The sequence below is a fragment of the Podarcis pityusensis genome (assembly GCF_964106645.2).
Source record: "Podarcis pityusensis genome assembly, chromosome: 11".
Lineage (NCBI taxonomy): Eukaryota > Metazoa > Chordata > Lepidosauria > Squamata > Lacertidae > Podarcis > Podarcis pityusensis.
Window position 1 is genome coordinate 24597488 of NC_138036.1, and position 25753 is coordinate 24623240.

The 25753-nt window shown below is 42.9% G+C and overlaps 1 protein-coding gene and 1 long non-coding RNA gene across 4 annotated transcripts in view; one reads left to right on the top strand and one right to left on the bottom strand.

The window, feature by feature from the left end:
* The window catches only part of LOC308458362, a 55535-nt gene extending 37730 nt beyond the window's left edge, over positions 1 to 17805 (bottom strand). Inside the window, exon 1 of one of the 2 annotated variants that reach the window (XR_013977279.1) lies at positions 17217 to 17805. This is a non-coding gene — a long non-coding RNA (uncharacterized lncRNA). The remainder of the gene's footprint in view (positions 1 to 17216) is intronic. The other variant, XR_013977280.1, reaches the window with a different exon arrangement.
* A 227-nt stretch (positions 17806 to 18032) lies between these two features.
* ZSWIM6 (zinc finger SWIM-type containing 6) overlaps positions 18033 to 25753 on the top strand; it is a 92662-nt gene continuing 84941 nt past the window's right edge. For both annotated transcript variants that reach the window (XM_080972308.1, XM_080972309.1), the window contains exon 1: positions 18033 to 18780. In XM_080972308.1, the coding sequence (XP_080828434.1) occupies positions 18048 to 18780 (733 nt within the window). In that variant the 5' untranslated portion in view covers positions 18033 to 18047. The remainder of the gene's footprint in view (positions 18781 to 25753) is intronic.

Consider the following 25753-nt stretch of genomic DNA (forward strand, 5'->3'; position numbering starts at 1 on the left):
TTCTGGACATCAGTCATACAAGAAAGATGCAAAATAACTAAGCAAGTCATAGAATCATAGAGTTGGAAGAGACCACAAGGGCCATCGAGTCCAACCCCCTGCCAAGCAGGAAACACCATCAGAGCACTCCTGACATATGGTTGTCAAGCCTCTGCTTAAAGACCTCCAAAGAAGGAGACTCCACCACACTCCTTGGCAGCAAATTCCACTGTCGAACAGCTCTTACTGTCAGGAAGTTCTTCCTAATGTTTAGGTGGAATCTTCTTTCTTGTAGTTTGGATCCATTGCTCCGTGTCCGCTTCTCTGGAGCAGCAGAAAACAACCTTTCTCCCTCCTCTATGTGACATCCTTTTATATATTTGAACATGGCTATCATATCACCCCTTAACCTCCTCTTCTCCAGGCTAAACATGCCCAGCTCCCTTAGCCGTTCCTCATAAGGCATCGTTTCCAGGCCTTTGACCATTTTGGTTGCCCTCCTCTGGACACGTTCCAGTTTGTCAGTGTCCTTCTTGAACTGTGGTGCCCAGAACTGGACACAGTACTCCAGGTGAGGTCTGACCAGAGCAGAATACAGTGGCAATATTACTTCCCTTGATCTAGATGCTATACTCCTATTGATGCAGCCCAGAATTGCATTGGCTTTTTTAGCTGCCGCGTCACACTGTTGGCTCATGTCAAGTTTGTGGTCAACCAAGACTCCTAGATCCTTTTCACATGTACTGCTCTCAAGCCAGGTGTCACCCATCTTGTATTTGTGCCTCTCATTTTTTTTGCCCAAGTGCAATACTTTACATTTCTCCCTGTTAAAATTCATCTTGTTTGTTTTGGCCCAGTTCTCTAATCTGTCAAGGTCGTTTTGAAGTGTGATCCTGTCCTCTGGGGTGTTAGCCACCCCTCCCAGTTTGGTGTCATCTGCAAATTTGATCAGGATGCCCTTGAGTCCATCATCCAAGTCGTTGATAAAGATGTTGAATAAGACCGGGCCCAAGACAGAACCCTTGACCTTGACCTTCTTAAGGGCAATTAGAAGTAATGATCAGATAAAAGGGGTAACGGTGGGTAGGAAAGAATATAAGCTTAAAGCCTTTACGGATGACTTAGTATTAACTCTGGAAGACCCTATGAATACGGCAACAGAAGTGTTGAAAGAAATAGACCAGTTTGGTCAGTTGGCAGGATTCATCCTGAATAAGAAAAAAACTAAAGCAATTACTAAAAATATAGATCCGGAGATTGTTAACAGATTACAGCAGCAAACTGAAATAGAAGTAGTTAAGAAAGTTAAATACTTAGGAGTTTGGTTAACCCCCAGGAGTATTGACTTGTTTCAGAACAATTACATTCCAACATGGAACAAGATCAAAAGGGACTTAGAGGTCTGGGGAAGAATGAAATTGTCATTTTGGGGAAGAATTGCAACAATAAAAATGAATGTGCTACCGAAGATGTTATTCTTGTTTCAAACAGTTCCAGTAATCAAAGGGGCAGCGATTTTTAAAAATTGGCAAAGAGAAATTTCAAGGTATATCTGGCAGGGTAAGAAGCCGAGGCTAAAATTTAAGATATTGACAGACGCAAAAGAAAGAGGAGGCTTCGCCCTGCCAGACTTGAAATTGTATTATGAAGCATCTTGCCTCTGTTGGCTGAAGGAATGGATGAAATTAGAAGACACAGATGTGTTAGATCTTGAAGGTTTTGATAATAGATTCGGGTGGCATGCGTATTTGTGGTATGACAAGAAACGGGTACATAAAGGTTTTGAAAATCATATCATAAGAAGGTCTTTGATTGAAGTGTGGGAAAGATATAAAAACCTGTTGGAACAAAAAACTCCATATTGGTTGTCGCCGTTGGAGGCGATGAGTGTGAAGAAAGTCAATATGACAGGGGGATGGGTAACATATGAGAAGTTAATATGTAAATGTGAAGGAAAATGGAAAATGAGACCATTTGAAGAAGTTAAGGACTATGTGAATGATTGGCTGCATTTTTTTCAAATTAATGAGATGTTTAGAAAAGATTTGAATCAGAGGGGTTTTGCTGATAAAGAATCAAAATTTCAGACAGAAATATTGAATAATGACTATAAGATTTTAGCAAAAATGTATAAGATATTATTGGAATGGTGTACAAAGGATGAGGAGGTAAAATCAGTTATGGTTGACTGGGCCAAAGATATAGGGTATAATATACAAATGGAGGATTGGGGAAGACTCTGGAAAGAAGGTTTAAGATTCACTGCATGTACAGTTATAAAAGAAAATGTTATGAAAATGATGTACCGATGGTATGTAACACCTGTGAAGCTAGCAAAAATGTATAAGACAAGTAACAAAAAAAAAGAAGGTACCTTTTTTCACATGTGGTGGGAATGTAAGAAGGTAAAATGCTTTTGGGAGATGATTTATAATGAATTGAAGAAAATGTTGAAATATACATTTGTTAAGAAACCAGAAGCTTTTTTACTAGGCATTACAGGTAATGAGATAAATAAGAAAGAAAAGAAGTTATTTCTATATGCAGTGACAGCAGCAAGAATACTGATGGCCCAGAAATGGAATAAGGAGGAGCTACCTACGATAGAAGAATGGAGAACTAAAGTGATGGACTATGCAGAACTGGACAGAATGACTGGAAGGATCCGGAATCGACGAGACCAAAGATTTACAGAAGATTGGGAAAAGTTTATCCAATATATGCAAAAACTGAGTGATAATCAAATTACGTTTGTAAGTTTTAAGGAAGCTCTGTGAGGGGAAATGGTTAAAATGGCAGAAATGTGTTAAAAGTAATAAAAGGGAAGGAATTGCAGACAAATTGAGGGAAGTCAAAAAGAGAAGCAAGATTTAATTAAGATGTATGGAGTGTATAAATTAGTTTTTTGTATTTGAAAACCAATAAAAATATAATATAGGGGGAAAAATAAAAGTAGATATGCTTCCATAGGCTGGGTGATCAGCACACAAAACAATTCTAATTGTATTCAGATGTGTACTTTAAAATTATATTTAGCAAAATAAAAACCTCAACAATAATGGTAGATCAATATAACAAATATATAACAGTTCAGAAAACATTAACATTTCAACAGATTTAATAAGAGTTTTAACTTAATTTCAAGTAATGGAGAACAAAATACAATTTCTACACAAGAAGAAAATTAAAAGTCAAGTGTTCAAGAATATAAAAAGGGGTAAAGGGGACCCCTGACCATTAGGTCCAGTCGTGACCGACTCTGGGGTTGCGGTGCTCATCTCAATTTATTGGCCAAGGGAGCTGGCGTACAGCTTCCGGGTCATGTGGCTAGCATGACTAAGCTGCTTCTGGCGAACCAGAGCAGCGCACGGAAACGCCGTTTACCTCCCCGCTGGAGCGGTACCCATTTATCTACTTGCACTAACCAAGAATATAGTCATTCCCTAATACATGTTTGGGTTGTAATGAAATAGTATAAACAAAATGATCCATTTGTTTATTATATAGTTCTAAGCAATCCTTGTGTTCAATCCATGGAAGACTGCCTCTTTAGTTAAGAAAAATAAAGTACTACTGAAACTCCTAAGGTCCTCACATAGAGTCAACTGTTTGTCAAGATGGCACTCATGAACAAGATAGCTTTCTTTATCCAAGAGCTTTTGAAGTTAAAGCCCATTATTCAAAAACTGCATTTAGAACATTAAATAACTCTTTTCTCACTGGAATAATTTCTGAATGCCTTCCCTCAGCTTTATGTGGCATTTAAGAATGAATAAGCTATAAATAGACAAACATTTCCAAAACATTTCCTGAGGAACTAAAAACCTAAGTCATTCAGCCTCCTGTAACATTCTACTGTTAAATAGTATGCACTGGATTCAAAATACTGGTGATGCTGTCAGAAGAGTCAAAACTTCAGATTTCTTGCAGTTATAACAATTTTAGAACTAGTTACAGGTAGGTAGCTGTGTTGGTCTGCCGTAGTTGAAACAAAATAAAAAAAATCCTTCCAGTAGCACCTTAGAGACCAACTAAGTTTGTTATTGGTATGAGCTTTCGTGTGCATGCACACTTCTTCAGTGTATCTTCTTCACTGCTCCTCCATGTTGTCTCCTTTCTCCAAAGCTACCTAATTGTTATGAATCCCCTAATCAGTGTTAGTAATAACTTTTTTTCTAAGAGGAAGCAAATGCAGTTGATAGAACCATAGGGACCAGCTCTAAGAAGAATAGTTATGCACACTTAACTGTATGTTGCTGCACTTTCAAAGGTGGACATTGCACTATAAATATTGGTAATGGGAGCACAGGGGGCGTATCTTTATGTCTTCTTCCCTAGAGTCATCCTGTACTTGTCTGATGTCACCAAATTCTCCCTCATTCATTTCTGAATGCTCTCCATAAAGGTCATCTCTACAGCTACTGCTCACTCTCAGAGAACCTGAACTCTATCCTGCATTCTTCCTGAATGCTTTATGTAACTACTCTATCCATGATTTGTATCCACTTCAGTAAAATAACCATGTTCCCAGCTAGAGCTAAGGTAGAGAGCTCCAATTTGGAGCACAGTACTGATCTTTAAGGAAACAGTACTTTAACAATGAACCATCCATGTGCCTTGCTTATAATTTTATTGCCTACCTATGTCAAAATGGACCCAAGGACTACTCAGACTTCGCCTTTTGCCTGACCCTTTATTGTGCATCCTGCTTGCTTATTTGCTTCCCACTTTGGTGTTGCTGCTAAGTTCCCTGATTGTTCAGTTGCCCAGTGAGAATGGGACAGCTGAAGGACTTCCAAGTCCTCTGTATGCTGTACACAATCAGTCTGTTCCTTAGTCTTGCTGTCCAAAGTGTATTGGGTAGTGGAGCCTCTTCATGCAGCCATTGCTAGGTGAAGCCAAATTTTCCCCTTCCTTGGATTGCTGTCCATGCATGGTGCTTTTACAGTGTAAAAAAAAAAAGCAAAAAAAAAAGCTGAGAAAGGAACTGTTAGAACTATTTTTTGTGAGCATGTGCAAAGCTCTTCTAGCAGAAGATGCACAAAGTGGGTTCTGTGTATAAAAAGGGTCTCTGAGGCTGACTGAGTCATATTTTAGGTTGTTAGTCATGCCAGAAAATGGAGAACTTGGGAATCAAATTATCCATGAGTTGCTAAGTCTTTTCTTATGGGTAGCATTGAGTGAAAGCTTATTGAAGGTGTTTTCCTCCAAGAATTATATTTCTGCATCATACAGAGTTTGAACTTTTAAGCTTGCCAGTTTTACTTATGTGAATGCTCATTTTCATTTATTTATTTTCAGCAACTGCTGTTTCTTCTCTATTTTTTACATTCAGATATAAATGGTTCCTATAATGTAATACGGCAAATTGGAGCATCACTGCATACTGTTCATTTAACTGTGCTGCTTTTCTATTAATTCCATTTCAGATATTAGAAGGGAGTCATTTTAAACTTTCTCTCCTCTGCAACAGCTGTGAAATGTAGCTGCCTGCCTTGTGAAGGAGGGATTGCAGCAGAGTAGAGGGGCACAGAAAATCTGTAACTAAGCAGAGTTCTTATTTAAGCAAAGCCCAAGGGGGCTATTTAGTCCTGGGACTAGTTTCATTTTGTGTGGCTCTGTAGTTTGGTGAGCATTTATGGTGGACAAATAAATCATCCTATTTTTATATATAGCAACAAGCCATAGTTAGAACAAGCCAAGGTAAATAAGCCAACAACAAACCATGGCTTACTATCCTGATTGTGCTTTGTTGGGAACAAAGAATTTGTGGTTAAGTGATGGGCTGGGTTTGCATGATCAAACAAACCATGATTTAGTGTTACATGTAAAGTAGGCTATTTGAAGAGCCTTCAAACATCCCATTCCATTATGTGGAAGGAGGCTTGGATGAGGTGGAGGAGTTTGTCTACCCAGCTATGTTAGGCTGTGTTGGGGTGGGTTCAGACACTGTAGAGCTTCCAACAGTGCCTACCTAAAATGCACACAGGCAGAAGCCACCAGCCATGGTGGTTCTCAGGCATCCTGCTATGGGAATGTTAATTTTCCTGTTGCCCTTCTGCCCTGGATGGTGTGAACAGCGGGACCACTGCCCAGCAGGCATTTTGGATTAAGGGGGCTCCTTAATGGAACATTTAAGTGTTGTTTCATAGAAACTAAAAAAGTTATTTCCAGGTCATAGTAGACTATTCTGACAGTACAATTCTGACTGACTGCAATCAACCTAAAACATCATCATCACGTGTGAACAGGTAAGTATTACTTTCTGATCTCAACTCCTCACCACTTATGTCTGCAGATATGAATGCACAACCCACATATTTTAGGCAGGCATACAAGATCAGAATTTCTCAATCTTAGGTGCTCAGCAACATGTAATAAACCCGATCATAGATAGCAATTCAGATCATTCCACAGTTCTACTTTACTATTTGTGGAACACATATCTAGACACAGCACTCAAAACATAGTTTTATTATTTGTTTCATTATCATTAAGATTATATCCCACCTTACCTACAGGGAGCTCTAATTTTATTCTCAAAATAAATGTCTTCATTTTATCCTCAAAATAATTCTATGAGGTAGGTTAGGCTGACAGATGTGACTTGCCCAAGGTCACCCAGTGAGCTTCATGGCTGAGTGGGGATTTCAACATGGTCTCCTGGATCCTCATCTGACACTGTAACCACTAAGACACACTGGCTTATCACTTCATGCAAGATGAAAGAAGCCTGCTACTACTACATTATATGTTTTGACTCCTGCTACATAAAACTGAGCCATACAACCAAGGACTTTACAGAAAAGAAAGCAATGCTCTCAGGACATGGAAAACCTGTATTACATATTGCTCCTCTTTCACAGTGATAATTCAAAAATATTTTGTGAAGAGGCTTGTGTTCCTTGCTTACTGATACTAAATATTTATCTGCAGCAATTATTTTCTTTCTTCAAAGTCTTTGGATTTTTGAGTCAGCTGTAAAAAGAAACTCAACAGAGAGGCATTGCTTTGGCTGGCAATTTCAAATGTGCCGTGTTTAGTAAATATTGCAGAATAAACACATTGGATAATAATAACATAATTTAGTCAAGGTTTTCAGATTCCCCTGGGAATCAGAAAGGCAGCCTCCAATTCAAGATAGTACCTCCTTTTGCACAACTCTGATATGGCCAAGGATCTCCTCATAAATATATTACTTTTGAATAATGAAGAGGAAAGGGGGATTTCATCCAAAATTAATATTTTTTCCTTTAAAAAAACAACAACCCACTAGGACATACACCAGGGGATTTTGCTTGATACTTCTTCATTGCAGATGACAAACAGGTAAATTACCTTTGCAGTTGATCTTACCCATTGAAAGCCCGTGGGCCAATTAGAAGCAAAGTTTTTGTGTATGAACAATGAGCAGGCTACTTACACAGCACAACAACTATAAAGGTAAAGGTAAAGGTACCCCTGCCCGTACGGGCCAGTCGTGTCCGACTCTAGGATTGTGCGCCCATCTCACTTAAGAGGCCGGGGGCCAGCGCTGTCTGGAGACACTTCCGGGTCACATGGCCAGCGTGACAAAGCTGCTCTGGTGAGCAAGCACCAGCGCAGCACACGGAAACGCCGTTTACCTTCCCGCTATAAAGCGGTACCTATTTATCTACTTGCACTTAAGGGTGCTTTCGAACTGCTAGGTGGGCAGGAGCTGGGACCGAAAGATGGGAGCTCACCCCGCCACAGGGATTCGAACCGCCGACCATACGATCGGCAAGTCCTAGGCACTGAGGTTTTACCCACAGCGCCACCCGCGTCCCTACAACAACTATAGGCTGCATCTAATGCAGACATTTTTAAATGTAATTACTTACAGGAAAATAAGGATCAGAATGTCTCATAGAAATACTGGACATGGTGATATAAGCCTACAGAAAACTATTTTGACTTGATTTCTAGCTTGCAAATGATGTCAGGCACCTCTGTTCACATTTTACTGACACATCAAGATAATACAAAGGGTCCATGACAGAGAGTTGGAGATTCATGCTTTGATTCTGAGAGTATAACACTGTAATCCAAGGTTTGGGAATGCATGGTTGTGATAATGCCAAGGTTGCAGGTTCGATCCCCATATGCATATTCCTGCATTGCAGGGGGTGGACTAGATGATTCTCAGGGTCTCTTCCAACTATACAATTTGATGATTCTATAATCTACCTACCAGATATTGTTGTATTCCCAACTCCCATCAGCATGAACTAGCATGGTCTCAGGGGTGATGGGACTTGTAGACCAGCAACATGTGAAGGTCCACAGGTTCCTCATCTACAATTGTAATTCATTCAAAACTGCCACTCAATATAGAAGTTTACTATAGCAGGTGAAAAAATTATAGCAGTGAGGTTTGAGCCAGAGATAAACAGAGCAGAAGGAACTAGATGTTTCACACACTAAATAAATTATAAGAATGCAGATGCAAGCATATCTAACAATCTAACTGAAGGAAATGGCATGCTTATGACTGCCCATGCATTCTTAACATCTGTTCCCATATAGCTCTCCGTTCTGTACACTGAATGAAAAAGGCAGAAATATTCTGAATAAAATTTAATTGTATAAAGTACATTTCACTATTTTTACCCAAGTTCAGTAACACGAGGCACCAGAAACAGATTGAAAAACTCCTTCGCTGATTACAATTAAGACTAAGACATACTTAGCTATTATTATCTTTGGGCATAATTGTAAGTAGTTGTTTTGTTTTTGCAGTGTAGGCAGATAAATGAACTAGGATGATATTTCTTTGGCCTCTTTCCCAGTCCCTTCCTCTTAGCATCACACAGCTTTAAAATTCTGGTTTTCAAGCTTATCAAAGACCACCCCTCAGCCACCCTGGGTTCTGTGCTACCTAGGGAAGGAAGATCTGGTTACAAGGAAGAGTGCTCTTCTTTTTAAATAACTTGCTTCCATGAGATAAAGGGGAGATTATTTCTACAAGGCTGCTCTGTCAATCAATCCATAACCCTTGTGTCCATCTGAAACCTCTAAAGATAGCAGTTTATGGCTTCTAGGTCTGGAGGTGCTAAAACAAGAAGAGACCACAACAGGAAACAAGAGCTAAAGTTTACTAAGACAAAAGCATCGAGTTTTAAGAATTATATATCATATGTAAAAATTACAGAAAATCAGCAAATTACTTTATGAAACAACCGATCAAAGAAAGGTTAAATGCAATCTTCTGTCTCTATCTGTAACCATTCCCTTAAGAGTGAATCTTGTGCTCCTTTGCTGTACTCAGTGCTGATGTCTCCCAATTTCCTTCTTGAACTAATTGCCTCTAGGCTGGATACCTGTAGATATAGCCTTTGGCAGGGGGCAGGTCACAAGCTCCACCAGCAGGCTACTAGAAGTCTTGCAGCCCCTCCCTACCTTCTCCCCACCTCTGCTCTTTCACCTTTCTGGCTCAAATTTTTTCATCCTTCATGAAGGGGAACAGATTATGCAGATAACAGCAACAACTAGTTTAGCTCATCGAATTGTGATTCAGTTCATGACATTGAGCAGGATGATGGCGGTGGCAGCAGCAGCAGCAAGGGCAGTAGTTGCCTCAGCTGAATAACTCACAGTACCCAGATCCATCTCCTCCTTCTCCTTCAGTTCTTGTAGAACCCAGGTATTATTTGTTTTGTGAGGAAACTAGGCTGTTCCCACTTTTCAGCGTTTCTAGAAATGGTTGACCTGTTCTCAGATGTATATGCTTATTCATTTCTTTGGGTTATTTACTTGGCAAAGAGTGACATGGAGAATTGGATTCAAACCCTTACCCATGGCTAGAATATACTTCTTAAATTATTTTTCTTTCATTTTGAATTAACTATCATGGACTGGATCTAGGAAAGTATGAGCCAAGTTTTACTTGTGTAGGACCTTTCCTCATCCTTTCCACAGCAGTCCTCTGTGCCCACTGAAAAGGCACTTCTAAGGCTCAACGGATCTGCCAAAGCAGCATGGGATGAAGCATAGGAAGCAAAAGCTTGAAACAGGAATTAGTAGCAATTAGGACTCCCTCCCGCTCATGAGCACAAGTGCCCTCCCCTCACAAAGGAGTCTGTGGAGCCAGCTCAGTATTTCCTATGGGAAGTGCAACATTACACTTAAAACTGCTTGCTAAAAATTAACCAGAGCAGATGGTTAATACCAGTATTTTTATAGATCCCTTTAAACATTAAAGGTTTTAATTGCATCCAATTTGCTCACAATACACTGTGGCATAAAGTTTTTCACCTTGGGGTGCCTGTATTTATTTAGGTTGGACCATATGTTGTGAACTTAAATGTAGGTGCAGAGTGTAATATAAGTAATATCAATTGCAGAATAAGGTAGGCAAAATACACTATGTTGTTTTGACAGCTCACAGCAGTTCAAGAACAATCTGCTGCATAGGTAACACCTGTCACCCTAAATTTTGCCACAGCAGCCAGATTTTCATTCTGATGACATAAAAGCCTTTTTGCCTCTCTAAAGCTACCAAGATCATGAGCTGTTTATTTTCCAGAAGGAATAATTCTTATACTGGGGTATCACATTCCCCTACTCTGCCACACTAGAGACTTCATAGCTAAAAACTTGAGCCTCTCTCACTGGTTAATGTTGCAAGGCTTGTCCACAACATATGTGCTCTATAGATCCAAGAAGGAAGTAGCAATGTGTTACACACAAATTACACACAAATGAACATTAAAGCACAATGTACTTTTCTTTAATAATTAAAGAACCATTTCAGAAAAAGACAATTTGAGATGAGGAAAACAATACTGGGGCACTTAACTCTCATCCATAATTTTCCCACTCCAAATCTCCACAGTAGCTCCCCTCACCCCAAGTTTCAAATGCGTATTTGCCACAGAAAATGTATGTTTGCCTTGTTAGGTCAAACTTGCATTTGATATCCAGTGGAGGGAAAAGTCATTGAGCTGAATGAGACTAGAGCGGAGGAAAGAGTATTAAGCACCCACTACAATTCCCCTGCTTTTAACTGCCCCTTGCCAAAATGGCTTTTTAAATTGGAACTGAAGTTCCAATACATGCATCTGTGCATAATGTATTGTTATCTCTAAACCACTTAGCCTGCTAAGAAAAACATATCAGCTTCACAACAGTCTACCAAAATGACCAACTTTCCTTTTTTTACTAGCCTGCCCTTAACCCCACCCTGCATGTCCCCCAAATCTGCTTCAGAGAGCCCCCCCAACCCCCACAGAGCTGATTTTGAGGGTGTGGTGTGCATGTGCATGTGCGTGAAGGGGACAAGAAAATAAGATGAAGCCACATTGTGTGAATGGAAGTCTATATACAACCCACAGTGGGGTGTGGGTGTGTGTGGGTGTGGGTGTGTGTGTGTGTGTGTGCGATTGCAGCATTAGTCTTGCAATGGAGTAAGCATCAATGAGAACTGTGGGATTTAAAAAGGCATTGGTTAATGGGTACTGTATTGACTGCAATCATATGCTTCAGGTTACATATGCTTCAGTTTACAGACTCTGCTAACCCAGAAATAGTACCTCGGGTTAAGAACTTTGCTTCAGGATGAGAACAGAAATCGTGTTCTGGCAGCGTGGTGGCAGCAGGAGGCCCCATTAGCTAAAGTGGTACCTCAGGTTAAGAACAGTTTCAGGTTAAGAACGGACCTCCAGAACGAATTAAGTACTTAACCCAAGGTACCACTGTATTTTGAAATAAGCCCCATTAATACATTAAGACACTTCCATGGAATAAGCATGGAATCAGAGTTCAATTTACCTTTTATTTACCATAAATATTGACAGGAGGGTTTTGCAGTTAAAGGTAGACCTATATGTTTCCTTCTACCACTTAACTTAATGTGATCTAGGTTGCTTTCCTCAGTCCCAGAAACTATTTTCAATATTAGGGCTGAGCCTGAGTAACTATAACCAGCTTCCCATACATAGGTACAGGAAGCTTGCTAATGTACTACTACCGTACTTAAAAACACCACAACAGGCTCTGTTTCCTGTAGGTGGCCATGTTGGTCTGATGCAATCGAAATACATAATTTATTTTTTTTTAATTGTCCGGTAGCACCTTAGAGATCAACTAAGAACAAACTTAGTTGGTCTCTAAGGTGCTACTGGACAATTTTTAAATTTTTTGAAATTTATTTTGATAGGCTCCGTTTCCTGTAAGAGATAAATAGCTACAGGTCCTTCAAACAAGGAGTCACTAACCTTTCCAAGGACTTGCCTCAGGGCATTCAGAAAGTGAAAATAAGCCTACAGAAATAAACTAGCACAGATAATCAAGCTGACTCAGACAATTAGGTACAAAATACAAAGAAACTATCCTGATTGTATTAAAAAGCAGGAAGCTTCAGGTGAAAGTGAAATTACCAGTCACAGTAATTTCAGCATGTGTAATTGGCAGTTTACTCAGCCTAGGTGCAATGAAAGTCCCTGCCCCAAGATAAGTCATTCTGAAGAGGAGCTGCAAAGAACAAACTTTTAAAACCACCTAGGACAATTTATACTGCTACCTGACCACTGGTTATTTCTATGCCTCTTAGAAAACAGATATTGATCAAGTTATTGTGTTAAGATCTACAAATTTCCATTCCAGGTAATGAGTTCAAACCAAGATATAAGATTTAAGTTGTACATGAACTTCAGCTGGATTACTCCCTTAAAATGTTTTTTGCTGAGAACACGTTTAAAGTGACCTCTTCCTCATTCTATCAGAAATACTGAACTGCTAGGTTTGAGTGGAAATATTTAAATTATTAATGTTTCCCAACAGAATAATAGAACAAAATGTTATTTCTGAAATATACTCTTCTTTTAAAACAGTTCAAAGAAGTACTTAAATCTAAACCTAATAATTCTTTTTTCATTTTTATTCTTAGAGTAGCCTAATTAAGATTCAATTTTCTTTCAGAATAATATACAAAAACTTATGGAGCTGTGAACTGTCTCCAACATTTTCTCTTCATATGTCCCACTTACTACATCAGTTTAAATATTCTGTGACAAAACAAAAACATATATGCTATTCTTGTTTCTGCTTCTGTATGGCAGACTTTTTCTCTAAGCAACAGAAGAAGATATACTGATATTTGCAACCTACACTGCTCTAACAGCATTTGAAGCCATAATTCTCATATTTCCAAATTAGTTTACCAAACTTTGTATAAATACTTTTTAAAATGCTGACTTACAAAGAAAGGTAACGGTATAGTAAACTCTGTGACTAATGGTATACATCAAATAAATGTTAATACTACTACTCATACCTTAAAAATTCCTTTCTATTTCCCTCCTACCATCACAGCCCTCATGCTGGCATAGAATAATAGCTGGAAGAAACCTCAGAGGTCATCTAGTCTAATCTCCTGCTCAGTGTAGGATCTGCAATGCAGCATGCAACTACAGCATTCATGACACATTACTCTCCAACATCTGTTTAAATACCACCAGTTATTGTCTGTTCCAGGCATAGGAATGGAGTATGAGTGCGTGCAGCATCCCACTCTAATAGTGTAAAAAATATTTTTCTCATGCAATGTAAGCAGGGCTTTCTGCTTAAAGTTGGCAGAGCTCTTCACATTTTACAGAGAAGCCACAACAAGATAGGCATGTGCAAATGACATGTCAAACAATATTTACCATATTTATCCTTATAGATGTGACATACAAAAGGGAAAGGAAGTATGGGACAATTTTATAGCAGATGTGCACTACTGAGGTGTGGGGGAGAAGACAAAACGGTCTCAGGCTCATATAGTGTAGCTGAGATTTGGTAGCTTTCTGTAAGAAAACTGCTGTGCATCTGACCTAATTGTTCAGCAAATAGAGAAAATCTCACTATTTTGTATCTGCTTTGTCTATTTTGTATCTACTCTGATCTTCCACTGGTGAAAAGTTTTTCAACTGCTCATACCACTTTCACAGAACCACCAGGCCAAGTGTTAAAAGTTGCCAATTCTAATCTATTTACAGCAGTGGTGGCCAAACTTGGCCCACCAGATGTTTTGGGACTACAATGCCCATCATCCCTGACCACTGGTCCTGTTAGCTAGGGGTGATGGGAGTCATAGTCCCAAAACAGCTGGAGGGCCAAGTTTGGCCAGCACTGATTTACAGGGTCAGCTTGCTAACACATGTAAATACTTATAAACAACTCAACTCTGTATGGAGATGAAAGTTAAGCATCTTTCCAACATGCTTGATGAAGAGTTCTGGAAGTCAGTCTTGTATTTAAGGCTTAAATCTTAAGCTATACCCTGGTAGCCATAAGTGGCAAGGAACTGTATCAGACAATTGAGTGGGTTGATGGAATCCTCCAAGCAGAGAAACCAAACAGGCTGCCAGCGGCAGGAAGCTTCTTCCCTGTAGCTGACATAGATAGATACATAGATAGATTATAGATAGATAGATAGATAGGGGGCTCCTGTGGGAGAGCTCCATCACTCCTTCCCAGCCCCCAACAGGCTAGTAAAGATGTATGTATAGAAACATGTGAGCTTATATACAAGCCTGCTCTAAACAAAACATTATTTTCATACTCCAAGTATCTGTTGGTGCAGGATCTTGAACACGTCTTAAGCTATTCACAAGTCCAGGATGCCTCCTTCACATGTCCCTTCAGCCCTTTATTCACTTTACTGGTGGACCAGCTGATAGCATGGATGGGGGGGGCAGGGAGGAGCAGTAAAACCATAGAAATACTTAACCAGCTGACCAATCATGTCAGTTCTGCCCCCTCTAACAAAAGTCCTGCCCCCCCCCCACAAAAATCCTGGCTATGCCCATGGCTGATAGGGCTTTCTGGCACAGTCCAGTCTATTCCCTAAAATGTCTTTAGTTGAGGCACCTCAAGTACTGCTCAGCCTACCAATGATTCATTCTTTTCAAATGTCTAAACTTGAATCTAGTCTTAGTCTACTTGGGCACATTTTTAAACTTACACTTCAGGAACATATGGCTTGCCTCAGAGACACTCTGGAAAACCCAGCTGAATAAACCTAGTTACTCATAGATACTTCTTAAACATCTCACATTTCTTAAGACTCTCCATTAGCTCAGAACAACTCCATCACATATTCTCACTACTTATTCTAAAGTGTCAACAAGTAATACTTTGAAATACACTGCTGAAAAACAGTAAATATTCCAAAACTTAATAAAATCTCTACGTACCATCATTCCAAAACACATCCCATAGTTTTAGACAGTAAACCCACCTTTGCCCATGCCTCAACATAACTCTTATGACACCTTATTTTTCATAGAAGTCACCTCTTCGTAGAAGAGCAACAGAGACAAGCTAATGGCAGAGTGCCAGGACACAGATGAATGGCTGGAGGCTATACTCACAAAGCTGGCATTTGTGCAAAGAATGACTGATAGCACAGTCCTAACCATATCTACTCAGAAGTAAGTTCCACTCAATTCAGTGGGACTTACTCCAAGGTAAGTGGGGATACCTATCCATTCTGAAGGAAATCAGCCCTGAGTGCTCACTGGAAGGACAGATCCTGAAGCTGAGACTCCAATACTTTGGCCACCTCATGAGAAGAGAAGACTCCCTGGAAAAGACCCTGATGTTGGGAAAGATGGAGGGCACAAGAAGAAGGGAACGACAGAGGACGAGATGGTTGGACAGTGTTCTTGAAGCTACGAACATGAGTTTGACCGAGCTGCGGGAAGCAGTGGAAGACAGAAGTGCCTGGTGTGCTCTGGTCCATGGGGTCACGAAGAGTCGGACACGACTAAACAACAACAACAACAACAACAACAAAGTGGGGATACGACTGCAGTTTTACTTAAGCATTGGTAAGTCCATTAAATCAGGGACCAAAATTACCAATTGAACCATTCGTATTAGCCAAGTTGAAATGCCACCCTCTGCCTGGATAGCTAAATTGGGTAGAATGTGATGCTGATAACACCAAGGTTGCAGGTTTGAAACACATATGGGACAACTGCATATTCCTGCATTGTAGAGGATTAGACTAGATGATCCTCAGAGTCCCTCCCAACTCTACAATTCTAGTTGGCTAGCCCTAACTATAACATTTTTAAAAACGAAAAGAATAAAGGGTGCTAGAGACCACTCCCAGTGGGGTCTGACAGGCCTGGCTGAGGTGCTGACATTAAGTCTCTTTGCTGCTGTCCTCCTCATCCACTGATCTCTGGGTGGTCATTTTGTGGGGTCTGGTATCCTCATTTGATTTACAATTCCCAACATCATGTTTAATAATGGAGGATGGGAGTTGTAATTCTAAACATCTACAGCGTACAAAGTTGATGAAAGCTAAATTAAAGTGTGTATGTACTCTAGGCTGCTGTCGGGTCTGCATATTTGAAAGCTTTCCCATATGGCAGAGAAAAATACTTCCAGAATGTAAAAGAACTGAACTAAGTGAGAACCCTTGTCCCCTTTATGTGTTGTGGGTTATGTATTCAGTCTTGCAATCCCAATTTTTCACTTTCAAAGTTATTTCCTATGGCATGATTCGGGACTACAATTGTTCAGGGTGCCTGACCCTACAAACTCAGCTCCAGCAAATCGAGGGAGAAGAAGAAAGAAGGAGGGGTGTGTGTGGAAACCTAATTTCAGAATTACAAGTAAGCATTGCTTTCCTCATGCTCATGTTACCTGGGGAGTGTTAGCCTTCCAGAAATCCTTATGCCCTTATAACAGGTGTGTGTAGGATTAGAAAAGTCGCCAGAATTTATCAATATGTAGGAGCTTCACCCACACCTGCAATCCTGTTGTCAGGGAGCGCTTAATCGAAGCAGACAGCCTGTCCACCTGTTTTTTGTTTACTAAAAATTATATATACCGCCTGATTGCAGAAAAAAACTTCAGAGCGGTTTACAGAAAGAATATACAGTAGGATTATTAAGTAAGAGCAATCAAAACGTTCAAAAACAAATTTTAAAAGTTTATTTCACAAAATAAACACGGGAAGGCCGCGCAGCGTGAGGGGAACCTCCTTTCCCAAGTTTGCCCTGCAAACTTAATCCATTCGACCGCCCCCCAATTAGTCGACCTACCTCAGGGAGGCGCTAAAAAGCGTGAAAATCAAAGCGCCTTGCAGGCACCGACAATTTTATAAAGGTTTAACCCGCCGCCCCTTCCATATCACGCCCCCAACACACACTTTTTAAAATTAAAAAGCGCAACGTAAAGGTGTTTCCCACTTCCCACAGTGAGGCTGTCCGACTAACCCATCGCCGCCGCTTTGCTTTTGGTCTTCTTCTTCCCCTCAGACGAGCAGCGAAGAGAGCATGAGGATGCCTCAAGGGCGCACAGTCTGTCTGTCTGTCTGGCCCGAGGGCAGCTACGCGACCGTTAAGAAGCGGCCGGGCGCGTGAGGCGACCCAACGGCCGTTTGCTTGCTGCTACCGTATTTCCCCAGCCGCGCGAGCCTTGCCGCTTTCGCTCCCCTCCTCCTCCTCCTCCCAACTTTTGGTTTTTGTTTATCCCGCCTCCCTCTCAATGACTTTTCCTGCTGAGCTCAGAGGAAGGATGACCGGGTGGAGGAGCCGCGGCCACACCCCTCACCCGCCTTCCCTTCCGTAAATGGTGCCACAGAGGGGTCCGGCGGGCCCCGCCCCTTTTCCCACCGCGCGCGAGGCGGGCTGGCATTGGGTGCCGACGCGTCAGAAGGCCGGCCCCCCTCCTCCATGCGGCGGAGACAAGATCGGGGGTGTGCGTGCATGTGCGCGCGACTCCGTCCCTTCCCCGAACTGCCCTCGGCTCTCCCCTCTCCGGCCCCGCCCTCCCACGTTTGAACAACGCCGCCTCCCCGTCACAGCTGACGCGTCGAGCACACGGCCGCCGGGCCCGTTCTATTTATGTTTGTGGCCTCTGGCTTTTGCATAGCCCCACCCCTCCCCGCCCCTTTCTCCGAGGGCCGGGCGGATGGGCGCCGCCCACCTTTGCCCATATATGGACCTGAGGGGCGGGGCGCAGCGCTCCGGCAGCCTCTCGCAGCGCTCCTGGTGCCGTTTATAGAGTACAGCCACTTCCGCTGTCTGTTTAGAAGCGGCGCGATCATGGCGGAGCGCGGTCAGCTCCCTCCCCCCGCCAAGCGCCTCTGTTGCAGACCCGGCTACGGCGTCGGGTGCAGGCCGGGCCAGCGAGCGGGCGGCGGCGTCGAAGGCGGCCTGGGCGGCGTGGGCGGCGGCGGGTCGCTCTGCATGGCGGGGCCTTCGTCGGCCGCGGTGGCCGCCGCCTCGTCGGCCGCCGCCGCTTTCCCCCCTGCCCTGGCCGCCGCCTATGCCGCGCTGGGGGTGCTGCCGTTGGGCAAGACGCAGAGCCCGGAGTCGCTGCTGGACATCGCGGCGCGGCGGGTGGCGGAGAAGTGGCCGTTCCAGCGGGTGGAGGAGCGCTTCGAGCGCATCCCGGAGCCCGTGCAGCGCCGCATCGTCTACTGGTCCTTCCCCCGCAGCGAGAGGGAGATCTGCATGTACTCCTCCTTCAACACCGGCGCCGCTGCCGAGGACGCCGCCGCCAGCAACCCCGCAGCCGCCGCGCCCGGCGGGGGATCTAACGCCGTCGGGTCCACGGGCACCGCGGGGGGCACCGCCTCGGCCGCGACCGCCGCATCCAACAACAACAGCGGGGGAGGAGGCGCCGGAGGAGGAGGCGGCGGTGGTGGCGGAGGCGGCAGCACCGCGCCCGGCGGCGGAGGAGCAGCGGACGCCGCTGGCGACGAGAACCGGCTGCCCTTCCGCAGGGGCATTGCTCTGCTCGACGGCGGCTGCGTCGACAACGTCCTGCAAGTCGGTGAGTCACTCGGTCGTTGGGGGGCAGGGTGGGGTGGGACCGACGGGGAGGGCGAGGGCTTGTTTCCTCTCTCTTTTCCACCCCCTTCCTTTCCAGTCACTGGGTTTTGGGTCACGGTCTCTTCTCCTCCCACATTCTCCAAACATGGCACCCCCCCCCCCCGCTCATCCACCTGTGCAGTCATGCCGTCCTTGCTCCCTCCCCGTCTGATACTCCCAAGCTCTTTCTCCCACCGCACCTGCCTCCCATAGTTAAAGACACATTTTTCTTTTTCTAGACGTTAAACTCCTCCTCCCTGCTCGCCTCTCTAACCTAGCACCCTAAGAGTCTAAGTCCATCCCCGCAGCTTCCTCTCCCTGGCACACATGTCGCTAGCCTTAGCTAGCCTTTTCTCTTTCTCTCCCTTTAAGTCTCCTACTGTTAAGCTGTCCTGTTTAATCGTTATTCCGCTTTTGCCTCCAGGCAGTCTCTTCACCCCCGCAGGATTTCCTTGGGCTCCCCCCCCCCAGGAAAAAACATACCCAGGATTATCCCAGAACATTATAATCCTGCACTAGTAACTCGTCCCCACCTTCTCTGCCCCCTCCTTCCAGCTTCTGCTGACTGGGTGATCAAAATACCCTGAAACATAGTAAGAGATGCTCCTGTCCGTTTTATTTCTCTTTCCCCTTGTCTTCTCCCCACACCGCCCGCCCAACCTCGACCCGAAGCATCAGGGAGTGCGAATGGAAGTGAATCAGCAGAGGGAGCCCCCAGGGAAAGTGCGGGGGAAAGGGAACAGGAATACCTCCTTATCGCTAAACAAAGACATTTCTAGGACAGTGGCAATTGAGAAGGAGATGCAATCTCCCACTGGCTTTGCACAGACTTCTTGGATGCTCATGTGGCCAGTCTGTATGTCCCCATCCTCCTAGATTTTGTTATTGGTGGCACTGGGGGTAGGTCATTGGGTCGTAAAGCTGTCAGATTGCTGATGAAACTGGGACTGAAAGGAGGTCTGTCTGCGATGAAGGGGGGGGGGAGAGAGAGAAGAGAGCTGGCTGCCTGCCTAGGGGGAATGCTGTGCAGGAAGGCAGAACCATCTTCAAATGCTGCCAAATAGCTTCAGGATATAGCAGGGTTTTTCCGTCTCCTTTTCTTGATGGGAGGAAATGCTGATTTTTCTATGAAATAATCCTCTTCTCCCCTGTTTATACCGATCCTGATTCTCTGTGGTGGAGAGTTTCCATTCATTGCATTTAACTCCTCCCTTCTTTGAATCAAAGGGCACTGGAGGTGGTTCTGCTTCACCATTCCATCCATCTCGAGTGGGAGGCTGGCAAGGGATTACTTCTGTCATGAAGGGGGGGGGGCTGGGTTTCCGTGTCTGGCTTTACCCATTTCTCCTTTCTGGTTCCAAAGTCTCTCCTTGGAGAAACAGGCAGATGTGTGGTTTATTTCCCTTTTAAAACTTCCTGCTCAGGGTGAGGTTCTCAGTGGAGCTGAATCTTTTTGTTGCATTTTTAAAGAGGGTTATGTTTTGGCTGCACATCACCAATGCCTTCAGGAAATTCCCCTTGGAGGGAGGACCTGGCACCTCGCTCATTTTCATGTTTGTGTCCTTTTCAGCTCGCTCTCTGTGTTGGTGTGTTGCTCAATGAAAAGGGGGAACCAAACAAAAGAGTCTCTTTCATTGCTTTTCACTGCCTGCAAAACAGCAAGGATCTGACAAAGGGGAAGGAGATCTGGAGATTTTAAAGCTGCACAGCTCAGTTTTTCATCTACTCAGTTTTGTTCAGCTTCCTCTCTCAAGAAATTTAAATTCCAGCTGCGTGTTTGGGGTGTGTATGTTTCTTCACCCTTTGCCTGCTGGCTTTTGAACATGGATGGAGTGTCTTTTTTCTTTCTTTTTTAAAGTGTGCTGAAACCCACAAAGCTCAACATCATAGTTCCTCCTCCACAAGATCACCTTTTACTGGTGATGTTTAAAGATGTGGACATGTCTAGCAATTCAAATTTTAATGTAGTCATGCCTGTGGACGAGTGTGTGGTGCCCTTCTCTTTTTCCTGCAAATGATTTAGCTTTGGGCACTCCTCTAAGTTCTAATTAACATTCCTCAGACTTCTGGATCTGTCTTTTTAGTAGGGGTTTGAGGCATCTCTCTTTTTCCTGGTGGCACCACCAGAGCTGCGTCTCTTCTGGTTTGGCTGGCATTGCCAAGAGCTTGTTTTTGCCTCTGCTTGACTCCACTTGCAAGGGATGAGGAATGACAGGAGTGCACATAGGGAGGGTTTTTTTGGCTGATTACATTTAAGCTAGGAATTCACTGTGAAAATAAAGCCAAGGGGTGATAAATAAAAGATGCAATCTTCTCCAGGAGACAGACACCCAGCATGGGCTTAGCTTTTGCTTGCTTTCAGCACTTAGAAGAGGCCTCATTGAGAACTCCTGAAGGGAGGGGAAAAATAACTTGTGCTGCTTCAAAAAGGGGAGGGCCCTTGAGTGATGTTGGCAAAGGTCAATGTGAACAGAGGAAAATATGCATAAATAGAACTTGTGTCCTCTGCTGCTTCTGGAACACTTAAATAAAAATGCAGTAAACGCTTTACACACTGGACACACACTTTCATTTCTTCCTGACATGATGCTTTTGGAAACCATCCAGGCTATTAATGTATGGAAAATTTGCATTTCACAGCAGTGTTAAAATGTGACTCTATATGGGGTGTGGTGAGCGACGAGCATAACAGATGCTGAAGTTTTCCAAATTTCAAATATTTTCCTACAGCAAATGTTGGGCTCATTAAGATTTGTGTAAAAAGGTTTTTTACACAGCGCAGAAACAGCCAGTGAATAAGCCTCTGAGATAGGTAGGACATTGTGAATCGTCCTCCTCCCATGTTGCACTAGATTTTTGTGAATGGATTTGAGATAATTGGCTTTGTGAACTGACTTTATAATGCACTGTTAGCATTTTATGTCGTAGCCTCCTTTGCTTTTGTTGCAAGTTCCCCTGGGGGCTGATTGGTTGAAAGGTGGGGTAAGTATAGCACTGTGCAATGAGTGGCTTTGCGGATTTCAGCAATCATCTATTTGTAATCTCCAGACTTCACGTCTATAGTGTGTATTTTATCCACACATTTCAAATTCAGTGAAAGCATTCTGAAATGTTGCAAAATGGTATGGTCTGGGCAAGGTATCTATGAATGCCGACTTACATTCTATCGATAATGAAGAGCTTAGATTTGCTGGCTATGCTTGTGTAAGTCATTCAACCTTTTCCATGATATATATTCTGAAATCTGTGAATGCACCGCGGTGAATATAGGAAACCGCCTTAATACCATTTTGGAGCATTGATCCGTTTAACTGTATACTGTCTACACAGATGATGTACAGCGTTTCAGGCATATGTCTTTACCCAGCTGTGTACCTGCAGATGCTAGGGATTGAACCTGAATGTTTCATATGCAAAGCCAGGTATTGCTGACCTATGAGCCCTATTTCTTGTGTAAGCCCGCATATGTTATTCTAAATGTCTGTACAACCTCTGTTTTGGGAAAACCTCATGCCGAAACCATTGGTCATGATGAAATAGTTTTACATGTGTTTGCCACTTCACCCAGTTTCTTAAGAAGTTAGAATTATGTATAACACAGAGAACCTATTACATTTTTTGATTATTACATCAGATTTCACACTCTGAACTCATAAATCTCTTGTAAACTCTTTCTCAAACAATAAATTGTTGCCAAGCCTACTACCTCAGAATTTCTCAAAGCTATAAAGACCAGTGCTTTAGACAGTATGCCACCATATAAAGGAAATACACAAATACTATAAAATTCTGCCTCACTTCTTCATGAATATAGGGCAATGAAAGTCATGTCCATATGGGAATACGCTATTGCTATTATTAATACAGACACACATCTTTTGTAACCATGGTTGCATATTGTATTATCTGAAAGCAGCAACTGGGGTTGTTGGTTTTTTTTAATCCCTTAGCATTAATTTTCAGGAAGGAAAACACAAATACTCGTTTATCAGAAACATGGGTTTGGTAATTAAGCATCCTTCAGTGGGAAAAATTTGGTTAGTTTCTGTAAAAGAATTACAACAGCAATTTTAAGTGAGCTAACATTCATATTAACTTTTAGTGGTCATACATTAAAGTGCAGGTCTAGTATCAGCAGAATTGTGCAGCTTTGCAGCAATTACAGTTGTTCATAGGGAGAGGGGTGTGATGTTTCTGCTAGTCGTATCGAATAATAGGGAATTTGCCATTCCCTAGTAAAGAGCCAGACCATGTGGAACATCCATTAATTTACAAATGGAACAAATAGTTGTTTTTCCTTTCTGATCTGTTTCCCATGAGTATGAATACTTTGAAATCCATCAGGATTTATTTAGAACACCAAGCAGTTATCTGCATTTGTGGACCTTTGAGCAGCTTTACGTATGTGTGGGATAGCAGGTCTTAATATTTCTGACGCATGCATGTTTGGTATTTGTATTTTGGTATTTTAGTAATCATAATAATAAATAATAAAATTGTATTTTCAGTGTTTAAGCTCCGCTATCAGTAATTGTTTTCAGACTGTCACTACAATTACATTCTGTCTTACATTTCTATCTTGGCTATTTCAGTTAATGACTATCTACCTTTGCTCCTCAGCATTTATTAATTTCTGTGCTGGATTTCTTGCTTCTGAAGAACTGTAGGCTATGTCATGTCAGCCCCAGTTGTAGCTCTGCTATTGGAGCCATGCCACAGTTGCATCATGGTTTGCTGGAGCCCTGCATGTTTCTGAAACTGTCAGAATGAAGTGTAGCTAGAGCTTACAGCAGGGCAGGTTCTGCTGCAGCATTTCCCAGGCACATTTCCACTCCCTCCCTGAGCCTTGCCATTCTCCATGTGTCTCCTGCCTGTGCTCCAAATGCCAGTCCCTGCTTTAAAGCCGAGAAAAAAACTCAATTTGTTTTTCTAAGGGATTGGCATAATTATTCTTTCTGCCTGTGTTCTGATCTCAGGGGTGAGGAATAATTCCACTTCCAATAAGACCTTATATAACTCCCCCCCCCCACACATTTGTTATGTTGTCATCACAGTAAATTACTTTCCATGCTTTAGGTTTTATAAGTGAACGCTTCCACTCTGCACATTGCTATACATGTTCATGAAGTTTATGCTTATAATTTCTAAACCAGTCTGAGTTCGAGTCAGTGAAACCGAGGCTCAGTTTTCACATAAGCCTATGAACTGAGAACTGCATGTTCTGGTTGGCATTAACAGCTGTGGTTGCTACAGTCATATGGAGGGTAGGGTTCAGCAGTGTCACCGCTTGCCTTCTCACACCAAGGTGATGTGGCAGTGATTTTATTGCCTCTCTGTTGTTGCCTGGAGATGCAAGCAGTGCTGTAGCAGTGCTACGGTGAGGGCTGAAACAGAGCTCTCTGACTCTACCAGCTGTCAGACTAACAGAAGGCTCATTTACACCTGAGGCTAGTTCTCAAGGTTCCTGTGCGAACCCGCCCTAAATTTTCTTAAATCCCAACACCTAGTCTTAACTGGCTTGTTAATCAGGTTGCTGATTAAGTTTTGTAGCATGTAACTGTTCCTGAACTCTGGCCCAGTTGTAGCATTGGCTGATGATGCTGATATATTCCTATCTGTTGAAAGTCCATCAAGGAACTAAGATGGGTATATGGTGGGCTGGTACTCGGAGTCAAAAGGTAGTTGAAACAAGAACAAGTTAACTTTGCATAAAAGTGAGGAAATAACAATGTTCCGTGCAATTTTAGCTGTCTGTCTGGTGACTGTACGCACATGGTGCATATTTTTGGCACTAAGTAGCACCTGCATAAAAACCCCACCCTGAACATCGATGAAATCAGCAGACTGCTGATGATGGGTAACCCACTTTACATTGCACAACTTAAAATGCTTCTAGGGGGTGGGCTGGTTAGAATTTCACCTGCCAGTTAATCCAGTTTTCATGCCAAGAACAACTTGGGTGTTGGAGCGATGCAACACTTGTGTCGTGCTGGCACATAGCCGAGGGAAGTGGGTGTACTTGACCCTCCACTTTTCTGGATCTGATCTGGAAGGGGGAAACTTAGCAACTTGAGATGCATATCAAATGGATAGCAATGCTAACCCAATCCATCTTTAGCACAGTAACTGATTTAGAATGCTTATGCGTGACAGTAGTTTTTTATTAAATGCAATCAGCATGCAAATAACAAAGTTCCCTCCTCTTATTGTTGTTACTACTACAGTTGTTTATATCCTGCCTTTCAGGTTATAAATCATTCTAGGCAGATTGCAACTATCGTGATCAATGCCTAGTAAAAAATGTTCACAATCAGTAGTCTCAATATACAACAAGTCTTCAAGATCTATCCCACAGTGGAGCTGGGTAGTAGGTGCCCCTGTGGCAGGAGGAATCAGTGTGGCTCTGAATGTCTTCTTCGTCTGCCTCCTTTGCTTTCCTGGGATCTTTCCCATAAGACAGCTGATGGTGGTTGGTTCTGTGGGTGAAAGGCAGTCCAGATGGAGCAGGCTGTGTTGACTTCTAGGAACTGTAGATACCTTTGACACTAGGGAGTGGCAAAGGTATCTACAGTTCCACACCAGGCATCAGATGTTACAGCTGCTACTCTGAAACTCTGGGCCTTGTAGGAAAATAGGGCCAGCCTGGAAAAGAATGCCAAATTGAGCAAATGATTAGTCTCTCACAGGGCAGGGCTTTCTCACCCAGGTTTTGCTGGTGGTGGCAGAAGCAAGAGTCCTTCTCTGTCCAATCAGTTTCAAAAAAAGATATTGGCATTCTACAATCTTTTCTTTGTCTTTCTGCTAACTTGGTCCTCTACTTTCTGTTTAGCACTTTGCTCCCAAAATTATTCACTTTTCTCATTACTTGCAGTGGCGTAGCGTGGGGGGTGCAGGGGGGACCGGCCGCACCGGGCGCAACATCTGGGGGTTAGGGG